This window comes from Notolepis coatsorum, assembly GCF_963971535.1.
Source record: "Notolepis coatsorum genome assembly, chromosome: 13".
In the NCBI taxonomy this organism is placed as follows: domain Eukaryota; kingdom Metazoa; phylum Chordata; class Actinopteri; order Aulopiformes; family Paralepididae; genus Notolepis; species Notolepis coatsorum.
In genome coordinates, this window is record NC_140177.1 from 67,796,507 (window position 1) to 67,810,066 (window position 13,560).

General features: G+C 40.4%; 1 protein-coding gene across 1 annotated transcript in view; it reads right to left on the reverse strand.

The window, feature by feature from the left end:
* The window catches only part of LOC311239636 (serine protease 1-like), a 51,754-nt gene extending 38,716 nt beyond the window's left edge, over window positions 1-13,038 (reverse strand). The window contains exons 1-3 of the mRNA XM_084328013.1: window positions 12,938-13,038; window positions 5,548-5,568; window positions 3,904-4,072 (exon numbers count right to left, since the gene is read on the reverse strand). Coding sequence (XP_084184139.1) covers window positions 3,904-4,072; window positions 5,548-5,568; window positions 12,938-12,995 — 248 coding nt within the window. The 5' untranslated portion in view covers window positions 12,996-13,038. The remainder of the gene's footprint in view (window positions 1-3,903; window positions 4,073-5,547; window positions 5,569-12,937) is intronic.
* Between the last annotated feature and the right edge of the window lie 522 nt (window positions 13,039-13,560).

Sequence of the window (13,560 nt, forward strand, 5' to 3'; positions counted from 1 at the left end):
CTATTGCTACACCAACAGTCCGGTAGGATTGAACTGAACGAGACTACAAGGACTTCCAAGGGCGACGACCCCGTTCACCTTGTGTTATTTTGATATTGTATTTTGTATTTGATTTGATTTAACTTGATATATGGGTACGGATATTCTCCTATAATAATTAGAGGGTAAATGCTTAACCACTGTATGATGTCATAATAGAACCTTCTAGAACATAGAACCTTCTAGAACGTTTGTGGTGCGGTCATAATAGAACATTCTAGAACATTGACCCTTCTAGAACGTTTGTGGTGATGTCATAATAGAACATTCTAGATGACATATCGATTATAGCTGAATCTCTGCTAGTTTTCCTGTAAAGAAAGAGGGTTTAAAGGGCCAATTCAACTAATAAGGTATTTGCATTCCCTGATAAACTGATATAGATTTACCGATGATAACCTCAGAGACGTCTGAACGAACCCCAATGTGTTGATCCAATCAACCTAGGCCTTGATATTGACCTAACCCTCCCGAAAGGAGAGGTTACTGAAATAACCTAAAAGGGATACTTCAAAGCATTACTTGTACTTTACGTCTGTATGTATTATTACTGTTTATCTAGCTTTTAATTAAAACACCGGTTATTGTTATAACTCTGCCTCTGGTCTACTATTCTTTTAATTGTGCATATTACTCCTCGTCTCATTCGAACCTAGTCCTTGGAACAGGCTGTCATCCCCACCTGTCTGAAGAAGTCCACCATCATCCCTGTACCCAAAAAATCTACGCCCGCTTGCCTCAACGACTACCGCCCTGTAGCCCTCACCTCCATAGCCATGAAGTGCTTTGAGAAGCTAGTGAAGGGCTACATCTGTTCCTCCCTCCCCATCGACCTGGACCCCCTGCAATTTGCATATCGCCCCAACAGGTCCACGGAGGACGCCATAGCCCATGTGCTGCACACAGCAGCATCACACCTGGACAAGAGGCAGGGGAACTATGTGAGAATGCTGTCATCGACTACAGCTCAGCATTCAATACCATAGTCCCCTCCAAACTCATAGCCAAGCTCAGGGACCTGGGCTTGAACTATGACCTCTGCCAGTGGGTCTTGGACTTCCTGACGGGCAGACCCCAGGTGGTAAGAGCAGGCAACTGCACCTCCTCATCCATCACGCTCAACATAGGGGCCCCCCAGGGCTGTGTTCTGAGCCCCCTCCTCTACTCCCTGTACACACATGACTGCGTGGCACAGCGGAACAACAACACAATCATCAAATTTGCTGATGACACAGTAGTGGTGGGCCTGATCTCTGCCAACGACGAGAGGGCCTACCTGGAAGAGGTAGAGAATCTGTCACAGTGGTGTCAGGAGAACTGCCTCTCCCTGAACGTCAGCAAAACAAAAGAGATGATTGTGGACTTCAGGAGGTCGGGGGTCAGGGACTACAGCCCCCTCAGCATCGACGGGGCACCGGTTGAGAGAGTGAACAGTTTCAAGTACCTCGGAGCCCACATATCCGAGGACTTGACATGGACCACACACATTGACAGTGTTGTGAAGAAGGCACGACAACGCCTCTACTTCCTCAGGCGCCTAAGGAAGTTCCAAGTCAGTCAGAAGATCCTTAGGAACTTCTACTCATGTACAATAGAGAGCATCCTGACTGGCAACATCACCTCCTGGTTTGGGAATAGCACTGCACAATACCGTAGCAGACTACAAAGAGTGACACGTTCAGCCGAACGCACAATTGGAGGGGGGCTTCCCACCCTCCAGAACATTTACAACAAGCGGTGCAGGGGGAAGGCTAAGAGAATTATTAAGGACTCGAGCCACCCGAACAACTGCCTCTTTGAACTGCTGCGGTCAGGCAAGCGATACCGGAGTCTTAAGGCGAGCACAGAAAGACTCAGAAGAATCTTCTATCCCCAGGCCATCAGGCTGCTAAACGAACAATAAACACTATGCAACAACCATCAAATGCACACAGCACACACACCCACACGCACACACTCACTTAAACAAACAACACACTGCAGCACCCACTCTCCACACTTTAGATCACACAAACACACTTTATATTTATTGATAAAGGATTTGCACTACAACTCGTACACCTACTGTAAATTGTACCTAAATTGCACCTCATCCCATTTCTGCCTTGCACTATATAGTATTGTATATTAGTACACTGCATAGTATTGTATATTATATGGTAACTCAGTTACGTCTATTCTGCATCGAACATTGTACATATGTCTATACTGAACACTGTGACCTAATTTTTTTTACTTATAATTTACATGCTATACTATGTTATTTTATTTCATACTTATCTTGTCTTGCACAGTCTCTGGAGCGTAACAGTAAGAAGCATTTTGTATAAAAGTATTCTGTACTTCTGTATGACAACTATTAAAGAAACTTGAACTGTGCCCGTGGCGAACAGCTGTTACTGTTAGTGACACAAGTGCTACACGCACAAAACACGTCATATCTCGCGTTCGGGGAAACGGAACTGGATTATTTTGAAACGGGACGATTTTTTGCATCGGATAGCGCAGGAACAAAGGTATGTAGAACTAAATGTTTTTTTCCCTGTTGGAGTATAGATATTTCCTTTCAAATGAGCCATACTTTTGTCTCCATAGCTATAATAACATAATATACGATGGGTCTGCAAACATCGTGAAAATGGTCAAAAAACGCTGGCGCCAGGGAGTACAGATGGAAAAACAGCGTGGCAGTCAAAGAGTTAAGGGTACTTTGTTTCTTATGGGGGAGAGAGGGAAATTATTCACACCAGGTGGAGAGAAATTTGCTCTTGTATATTGTTTTATTTTTATCATCATCCATTTCCAGTGGGTTGGAGGCTGACAGCGCATGCAGTTACTGAATAGTTTATTTCACTCTGGGTTGCCAGGTTGTCCAAAAGAAGCACTGTGACTGAACAATATTCGATTTTCTCACACTCTTTTTAATTTGACCACTCAATAAAAAAAAGATCTTGCAGCTTCCTGCCCCCTCTGCTGTGTTAATGCTTGTTCACAAAGTCTGAAATCAATAGTTTAACTATTCAATTTGACTCAAATGTGCTGCTTTCAGTCTTCCGCATCACAAAATAGTTTGCCCCAATGTTTATCATTGCTAAGCAACCTCATACCAGTTAAATTGTAACAATCTTAAATACAGTCAGCGGCACAGTGATACTTTTACAGGTGATTTAACCGTTCTGAATATCAGCACGGTTCAGAATGCCTCTCAACCAATCACAACGCGCGTTCAGAACTACCTGTTGTATAATGTGCGTTTTTGTTTGTGTGTGTGTGCATGTGTATGTATGTATATATAATATGTATGTGTATATATATATGTATTTATAAAAATAAAATTTGGACCTGTACTACATAAGACTTCAGGCTATGGATTTGCGGTGTTTTCCAGCTTAGGCCTATACCTTTTATTATTATTATTATTTGTATTTCTTTTTTTGCAACTACTACAGAAAAAAGTGAGTACACAAGTTCAAGTTCAAATCAAGTTCAGCCCTATTTTACTCTATTTCATTAGCACTAAAAGTGAATTTCCTTTTTTGCATTAGTACCTTCAGATTATGTTATCTTTCAAAAGAGACCAGGCTTATGCATGTGCTATAAGCATAAAGTATAAAGATACGCTTAAAAAAAAGGTATGCACTCCTCAAGTTCAAGTAAAAAAGATTGCCACTTTTCTGGGTGCATGTTAAGAGGTTAATGGGTGGATTTATACATAAGATACCACGTTTTTAGGGTATTGCAGAATTGCAAAATGCTGGAGGGTCTACCAAAGGACTTCCAAGCACATTCTTGTGCAGACATGAATACAGTCATGAGGACAGGCATGAATATCTGAAATGTAAGCTTGTCACAATGATTCCTTACCTTGTGAAGCAGTGAGCAGCAGTCAGGACAGTGATATTGTTAATGAGAGATCCTCCACAGAAATGGAAACCATCGCTTTCCAGACTGGCCTGCCAGGGCCAGCTTCCTGCTCCGGCTACATCTCCTCCAACAATCTTGTTCTTAGGGTTCCTAGGAGCCTGCCCACACACTAACAACGCAAAGGAAAAGGGTGAGTATATTGGAATTGTCTGTCTTATTATAGTGCTCACAGGAGCAAGAGAATGAGGATAGTTTAGACTCTTATTTATTGAATCTGTCGCCACAGCGAGCACTGGGTCAAGTGAACTCCCACTGTGCTACATTCAGGTGATCTCAAATCCGCCCTCTTTTCTTGATCCTCCCTTGGAAGCAACGGTTGTGACTGGAGGATCAACCAAAGAGAGCAGGGTTTGAGATCAATTCAGGCCTTTAGATTACAGCTGTTTGTTTGCTAGACACTTTATACTGCATGCTGACTGACATGGGGGTGAGTAGATAATGACAATTCAATTCACAGTTCAATCCAATGTGTATTGTTTACATGGACAAAACTAGAGCACACAGAACCAATTACTCAATTACTCTGATGTCATCAAGAGGCAAAACCTGGAGTTGCTACTCTTACTGTCCGCAGTTTGTTTGAGATACTACATCCAGGTGCTGTCTGTGTGTGTCGACCACAGAACTAGGAGCCTCCTCTAGAGTATCATGGTAATCTCTTTTTGGAACCATCAAACAAGATTGTTGCCATATAATCTTTATGGACAGTGCATGAAATTCGGAAAGTTGGAATGTTCAACGGTCACTGGAATGTTCATCTAAATGCCCCCATTGCCAAAGGTAATACATTCATAGCCCCATGTACCCAACCACAATTTATATCAAAGACTATGATTATTAAACATTCTATGGCAGCTACTGTATGGAGTACCAGCCAAATGACCATTCATGAATGTTAATTGGCCTATCTCAAACTAAGTTGATCAGAGGGAAGCAACAGTTGTGATTGGAGGATCAAGAAAAGAGGGCGGTGCATTAGATAGGTCAATTGGAATGGAAAAGGAATGGCCATTCTATCAATTCCTGTTCTGTTGTGTCAATCAGGCTGGTACTCCATAGTACACAATGAGGATTTGTTTAATTATTATAGTGCATCTTGGCTGTCTTTGTGGGAGACATGTTTTATATTTATGTTCACATATATTAACTATGTGAGGTCATTGATCTAACTAACACGTGAATTACACCCCCTTTGATAACCATGTTAGAGTTGATCTGCAATAAGTATAGATGGAATTCACTATGTTAATTATTGCTGGTGATGACTGTTGTATCAGCAGACTGGTCTGATGTACTGACCCCCCCCCCCCCCCCCCCCCTGTGTGCACTATATTTGTATTGTCAATATAATTTTCCATCTTTTATTGTTATGACATTATCTTTCATTCTGAGACGGTCATCAAAAGGCAATAATATGTTCTTAACAATAAATCACTTGTCTCATTAAAGGTTAAATTAATACATTCGATTACATTCCAAAAACAAGTATGAATGACCTATTTAATAAAAGTCACTAGAGGAAAAGACACAAACAAAAATTAAATCCATAAACCGGTATGATGTGAAATTAGTCTAAATACTTACCAGACAGCTGTGATTGACAATCTGAAAATCAAGACACAAGAGAAAAGAATTCATTGTACAGTAAAAGCAAACTGATTCTATTGTGTGCATGTGTGTATGCAAACGAGAGAGAGAGAGGAGAGTTCTTTGTGTCATTTAATCTTGGTATGTGCCTGTGTGCTTTCACATGCAGGTCAGATTCTGACAAACCGGTTATACCACCACAGAGACACATCACTAGATTTGCGAGACAGTGAATAGGCACTTTTATTTTTTTATTTGTTTGCTTCCCTAACATGTCTTATTTCAAACTAGTGGCAATAAAATATCAAAAACACACAAGTTGTTGTTTATTTTACTTCAGTTTGTCTGATTGTGTCAATAAATCACAATTACAATACAGAACTTTGAGAGGGCGTTTTCCCAAAAATTAGTTTTTATGTGTTTTTCTTACACGTAAGAGATTAATGTATCCATTTCCCTAGCCCCTACACACCATACTTTCCACATATCTTCCTATATATGTCCTGCTTCTTCCAGAGGGGTTTGTTGATATATCATTCATAGCCTGATTTATAGTACATTTATACCAAAAAACCTGGCGAAAATAGATATTTTTATGATTGTATTTCCTGATTTATGGGATGATAAAAATACATAGCCACAATCCCTTCTGTAAAAAGTGAATTGTAATGAAAAGAAATATGTTATTACATTTTTAAATCATATTTAATTAGGTAACTATATTGCATATATAAACATAAAATCTAGATTAGTTGTTCATTGTTATGTACATAACAAACTGGGAGAGTTTCATAGTGATATCTATTAAAATATTTGTTTTGCCTATTCACCTAGGGCTAGGCCTGGGGGCTGTCTCGTGAGGGAAATGATTTGCAGGCTGGTTTTCAGTGCTATTGAAATGACCCTGACGACCTCCACCATACATCTCAAGGTCTTAACTCACAAGCCAGTCCCAGTAAAAAAAATAGAAACAATTCCCTTGAAGCGATGAAAGGTTCAAAGAAAGGATGGTGGTACGAGTACAGTATGTACTGTACCATAGACTTACTTAACCTCTTAAGTAAGCCGACGTGCCCGTGCACGGAATACACGAAAGTCTAACGGCTCGGGGCTGCATTTTCCCGCCGGAAATATAATATACCTTTCGAAAGATCTATTTGTTGCCTTTCGAACGTCACCTCACTCGACCGTGCCTCGGTTCTCAAGTTACATGACGATATGTCAGGTGAGCGTCTTTTTAAGCGCCACACATCACAAATCACAAATTATAATGCTGGTTTAAAAGGGAACAAGGGAAAACACACCTGTGATCATGACAGTAAAACAAGTAATCTGCTTGTAGCTTTTACTTGGTCTACTTTAGAAGTTGTTGATTTACACTGGTAATTGACACACCGATGCCAGCGAGGAGGGGAAATAATAGCCAGCTCCCGAGGACTAAAGAATGAACCAGCTCCCAAGGACTAAAGAATGAACCAGCTCCCAAGGACTAAAGAATGAACCAGCTCCCAAGGACTAAAGAATGAACCAGCTCCAAAGGACTAAAGAATGAACCAGCTCCCAGGGACTAAAGAATGAACCAGCTCCCAAGGACTAAAGAATGAACCAGCTCCCAGGGACTAAAGAATGAACCAGCTCCCAAGGACTAAAGAATGAACCAGCTCCAAAGGACTAAAGAATGATGGTGAATTTGACAATCATTTGCGTACCTCAGATGAAGGTCCATATAGCTCCCTTTTAAGTTTTCGGAAAAACAATGGGTCTCATTCTCATTTGCATACAAGACAGGCCTCCGAGAGCTCCTTATAAGCCGGCTCGTGCCGTGTGCCAATGAAATTGCAAAAAGTTGAGAGTTTAGACACACCTGTCCAGCTCATTAAATGCAACTGATGCAATGCAGCCCTGTAAAAATGGTGGCGGAAGCGCTTTGCGACCGATCAAAATGAGATTCGATTAATGTATTGTCATCATATATACAGGCTACTACAGCTCGTGGCCACCTGCCGCAGCGCGCGCACACACGCTTGCAGTACTGTATAGTCTATACGTGCGTAATGAATGAATGCAGTAGGATATTATTCGAATGACTTGTTTTATTAGGAAATCACAGATACTGCGCTGCCTATAGCAGTCCACCAGCCCGCTGCCCGACTCTGGCGGCCTTAATATGTGTACTGTACTTACTGTACGTATAGGGCAGAGCATATATATATAGTATCTACTAAATCCTAATTAAACAAGTAATTAGAAAATATAAGCCTACTGTTCATTCATTAGACACGTATACCTACATGTGTATTCCAATATCTGTTTTATTGATTAATGATATATTTGAAAGAATGCAGGTTATAGCTATATAAAACAAATGTCTGTCCCACAATCAATGGGATATATTGCATGTTGGCTATAACCTGCATTCTTTCAAATGTATAATTAATCAATAAAACAGATATTTAACAAATAATGAATACAAATGCCACAGAAGGCATTAAATAATTATTATTTTCAATCATTTCACAATAATTGCATAATTGTGTTTGAATATCTGAGTAATTAAGTAATTATACATTTGTCCAAAATATCTGGTTCAGATATGGGTAAGCTGCCCTGTGATCAGATGAATCCATATTATAAAATTTTCCGACATCAAATGCGTAATTTTTTATCGTACAAATATTGTCATATTTATTTTAATTATGATTCATTAATTAATTCCAAGGAGGCCTGTAGGGTTGACATGAAAGAATCACTATGATTCCTCCCAAATAAAGCCCTTAAGAACACGAAGCACACCAGTCTGTCAAGTTAAGTGTGCTCCTCAGCACTCCTAAATCCTGCTCTCAGCCACGGCCGAATCCAATCTTAGGGACGGTTGGGGAATCCCACAACCGGCCCTACGATGTCTCAAATGGCCCTGAGAGCAAATTTCTTGTCGTAAGTCCGTTGGAGAATGAGACCCAATGTTTTCAAACGTAATGATCTAAAGATGGTAAGTTAGAGTGTTGTGTACACCCATAGTTAAAGACAGTAGTGGTTGAGTATTGTGATGTATATCACATTGACTTTACAACTGCAAATACGTTTCAAAACGGAGGTACAGTATAGGGTTCTTCGGAGCATCAATTATACAGTATTGTTTAGAAAAAACGTGAATATGGCCTTAATGACCTGCCGGTTTATAATTTGTCAAACGGCTTCACCTTATGCAACATGCCTTTTTTTTAAATGCACGTGTTATTCCTGTGCCCCAGAACAGTGAAGTCAATATTTGTGAACATGCTCCACTCTCTCATAAAGCTAGAAATCAGAGAGACGATGACCCTCGAATTTGGGATGTTCTCACACCCAAATGAGGGGTTTATTCTAAAAAAGGAAATGCTAACAGATATCAAGCAGAGTTGAACCTAATTTGTGTACAAGAGCTTATGCAAAAATGTTATTGGACCCACAAAGTCTGTGCCCCATTCAGTCTGTGAAGCAGTCCCTGATTTTACATCCAGGTGACATCACGAATGCAAGGCAGCGGTGCAGACGTTCACAAATATTGACTGGTTTGTGCTTCTATAAATATATAGTAACAACAGGAAAGAAAAAGAAAAACAAGTAAAATATAAAAAAATATTTTTTTAGGGGACATGTACTGCTATTCCTAGCACTATTTGTGTGAGGTTTGGTTCGTTCCCCGCCACACGCTCTCCTGAGGTACGGTGCTGATTGGTGCATTCCCCGCCACACGCTTTTTGAGCGATTGCCACTTTCATCACGCAGCTGTCATAGTTTGTGATTAGCGCCCCAGAGGGCTTTACATACCTGGACCTTCCTTCTATCGTTGTCGGGTCGTTCTGGAATACAACTGCATTTGCCTGTTTTTTCCCCGTTGCTGTTCCTGGTCTACTTTCTCTCCAGGACCTTTCTGTGGAGAACCGCTGTTGAGAACCTTGTTCCCCGTTTGGAGCTGCGCCTCGTTTTCCCGCTTTACGAGTTGCGCTTGGGTGAGTGGAACCAAACCCCTCTGGATTATTCTGATTGTGTGTTTTAGAAGAGACACTGAAGATTTCGTTACCCCTCTGGATTATTCTGATTGTGTGTTTTAGAAGAGACACTGAAGATTTCGTTACCCCTCTGGATTATTTTGATTGTGTGTTTTAGAAGAGACACTGAAGATTTCGTTTTGTTTGCACTGACTCAGCTAATTGTGTGTTGTGGGGAACACTGAGGACTGTCACTGTCAATTGGTTCTGGACACAGCTAAGGGAGGAGGGAACCACACTGCCTCTGTGTTTCGTTGGACTGTTTCTGATACCTCTCTCTCTCTCTCCGTTTTCCACCTTGAGTGGAGGCTGGGAGTATCTGCAGAGCCGCTACAACGTCACATGCCATTTCCCCACCGCTATCACCAGGAGGATTCTGCAGAGCCGCAGATGACTCTGCCGAAGGCAGTCTCCCTGTTTGTTTGATAATTGTACTTTACCCTTTTTTGACTCAGTAAATAAATACGCCCTAGTATTTGGCTAACTCTGAACTACCTGTCTGTGCCGTTGCGTTTGAGGTCGGTTACAAACCATAACAATTTGGGCAACTTTACACAATTCCTGTGAGTGTATTGAAGACATCTGTACGTTTTTTTTTATGTTTTATATTTCTAATCAAGTACTCAAAACCATAATTTTTCAGCTTCAAGATTTCAGGCTGTTATGGCCTGGCTCCGCCCATAAGCACTTTGAGTGACAGTCAGTCCACACAGTCTGCGACTGGTAGACAGAGAGAGAGAGAGAGAGAGAGAGAGAGAGAGAGAGAGAGAGAGAGAGAGAGAGAGAGAGAGAGAGAGAGAGAGAGAGAGAGAGAGAGAGAGAGAGAGAGAGAGAGACAGGCCGTTCTTTTTTTCTCTGCCTCTCGGTGTGCTCGTTGTGGGGGGGGCCCTCCCTTCCTCCCTCTCTCTTCCTTTTTTTCTTTCTATCACTCTCCCGTTCGGAGGTGTGTGTCGCGCGGACCTCCGCTCGGCAGGTCCCCCCCCCAAGTGCTCCTGAATGCTCTCTATCTCTCTCTCTCTCTCTCTCTCTCTCTCTCCCTCCAGACTAGTGCATGCAGAATATGAGGAAGTGGTTTTCACTCGCTGTGTACAGTCAGTCTATGTAGATTGTGGGCGGGCATTAGCTACAACCACAGAGCCAATCACATCACTGTCTGCTACCCAGAGCCTGAGTAACGTCATTCAGGCCTTCAAATCAGGATGGCCTAATTTACTGGAGAAGGGAAATGATCTGAGCTGAATCAGAGCAATCCGCCAATATGGTATTTAGACACTAAAACACATTGATACGAACTCCTATTACTATAATACAATGCTAGAGACTGAAAAATGACATTTATAGTACATGTCCCCTTTAAAATAAAATATTAAGTAAACATTTTTATAGTGTTGCAATATACCATTTCCATCATGGACAACCCCTCCCACCCACTATACACGGACTTGGGCCAATAGAAGGAGCATGTTCAGTGTTAGACTCTCCCAAGATGCAACACTGAACGACGCAGGAAGTCCTTTATACTAACAGCCATCAGACTGTATAACGCCTCACTGTGCCTCACTGCCTCACTGAGCACAGAGTAACAGATCATTAAGCATTAAGGCATCTACAAGCAAATTGAAATTGAAATACTTTAAATATATTTATCTATGCAATACTTTTATTTAAAAATTTGTACTGGACTGTATAAATCCTTGTACATCTTCCTGTACATTTTACTGTATATTAAAATGTTTATTGTGAGTGATCTGTGGTGCTGAATTTCCCTCAGGATTAATAAAGTACTTCTATTCTATTCTATTATATTCTATACCACTCAGATCACAGAGGATTGTACTGTATATCTAACCTAATCTTGCCCATCTACAAATAAGTGCATAAATGAATAAAATAGATAATAAAAAGTTCAGGACACTTTTATCCAAGTCCTTAACCTTTTTGACCATAGCAGTAGCACATTGTTATACATTCCTGGTAAGTATATGTCCAAACATATTTTATTATTAATATAATAATAAAAGAATTAAAAAAATGTATAAAGTGTGTGTATGTGTGTATTTAGGGTAGTTCTATTAAGATAATTCTATAGATGGTTTTGGGTTATCACAGAATTAAAGTTCCTATATTGTTCTCTGTGACCGCATGAACAGTTGATTCATAATTAGACCTGTTTAAACAGCCAAAACGTAGGATACAGAAGACAGTGTGATGTCTTCAAGCCAAAAGTCAAAAGCGTGACATCAAAGATATACCTCTCTCTCTCTCTCTCTCTCTCTCTCTCTCTCTCTCTCTCTCTCTCTCTCTCTCTCCCTCCTTCTCTCTCTCTCTCTCTCTCTCCTCCTCTCTCTCTCTCTCTCTCTCCTCTCTCTCTCTCTCTCTCTCTCTCTCTCTCCTCTCTCTCTTCTCTCTCACAACACACACCTTATATGATTGTTAGATTGAATAAAGCCTTTCTTTAGCTTCTTCTGTGTCCCCCACAAACACACAATTCAGAACAGCACATAAAATGTTCTTTCATCTCATATTCTAACTTAACACTGAAATATGAAGCTAAAATATAAATGTATGCACACATTGATTTTGTTATACCATAGTTAGTATAACAAACCTTGCAAAAACCTTGGAATTTCATTTTTTTTGTGACAAGCTATTTGAATGAAATTAAACGTCCACAACATTAATCTTGTAGGTCAAACAGGTTAACAGATTAACAGCTTAAGGCCATTTCAAGTGTACATAAAACAAGACGAAAGTATTTTTCTGGTCTGCATCCTCTTAGCAGTTGTATTGAGCCATACTGTATTGTACCCATTCTGCAATCTGTTAATAAAGTTTTCAATCAATCAATCAATACATTTGGATGGTACATCTGAAATTAGACACTCTGAACTACCCCATAAACACAATGTTATCCATTTTAAATCACATCAAACATTTAACCCTATTGTCACATTTCAGCCCCCTTAATAATTCAAACCTTTATTTATTCTCGAAAAGGACAATTGAGGTCACCCTCATTTTCAATGTCGTCGAGACTTAGACATTTCAATACATACATTTTTTATAATATAATAATAATAAATAATATATCTATCTATATACAGTAGCACCCTTCACACATGGACCGCGGCCCAAAGTGCCCCACAGCAAGTAGCACAAAATGAACATACCGGTAGGCATAAAATCAGCATACAGTCGACAGAATAAAAGCAATGTATAAAATGCAGACATAAGAATAGGTATAAAAGACCATAAAAGTAGTCCAACGTGCAGACATAAGAATAGACATAAAATAAAACATTAAAAAATATAAGTACATTGATTTGAGATGGTAATAATTGGACTCGCATTCTCACCTTGGAACAGGAGGATGAGCATCAAAGTTGCCACACACAGGAACTTGTAGAGAGCCATTGTAATCTGTAATCTGTTTCTCTCACCTTGTCTTCATTCTTAAGTAGCTGTCTCCCTCTGCTCAGGCCCCTCCCACACTCACACATTTAGATCATATACCTGACCACCTTTTCTTTGTCCGTGTGCACATTTCAGTGAGTTGGAGGCTGACAGCGTCACTCAAGAGTTTCTTTTACCCTAGGTTGCCAGGTTGTACAAAAGATATTAAAGGTAGAATCTGTAACACCGTCAAACAGCCACCTCTCGGCAAAGGAGCCCCACTTGGTATTGCGCTTTGCTTACTTTTTTTGTTTTTGTCTAACGTGCGAGTTGAGGTTTAGTAACTTAATATACTGTCAGGCACGTGCACACATAGAGCCCAAGGGGTGCTTGAGCACCTGCCTTTTTGAGCCTCATAAAAAAAGTGCCCTTTTTGATTTTTTCTTTTTTTTTGCCGTTACGCATATAGACTGCCCTTCCAACTGAAAAAAAATGTTTTTGGTTGATAAAGTGGGCAGGTTTCAGCTAGGAGAGGGTATCAGGCAGCCAGAAGATGCAGAGTTTAGGGATAAATAATACATAAAGA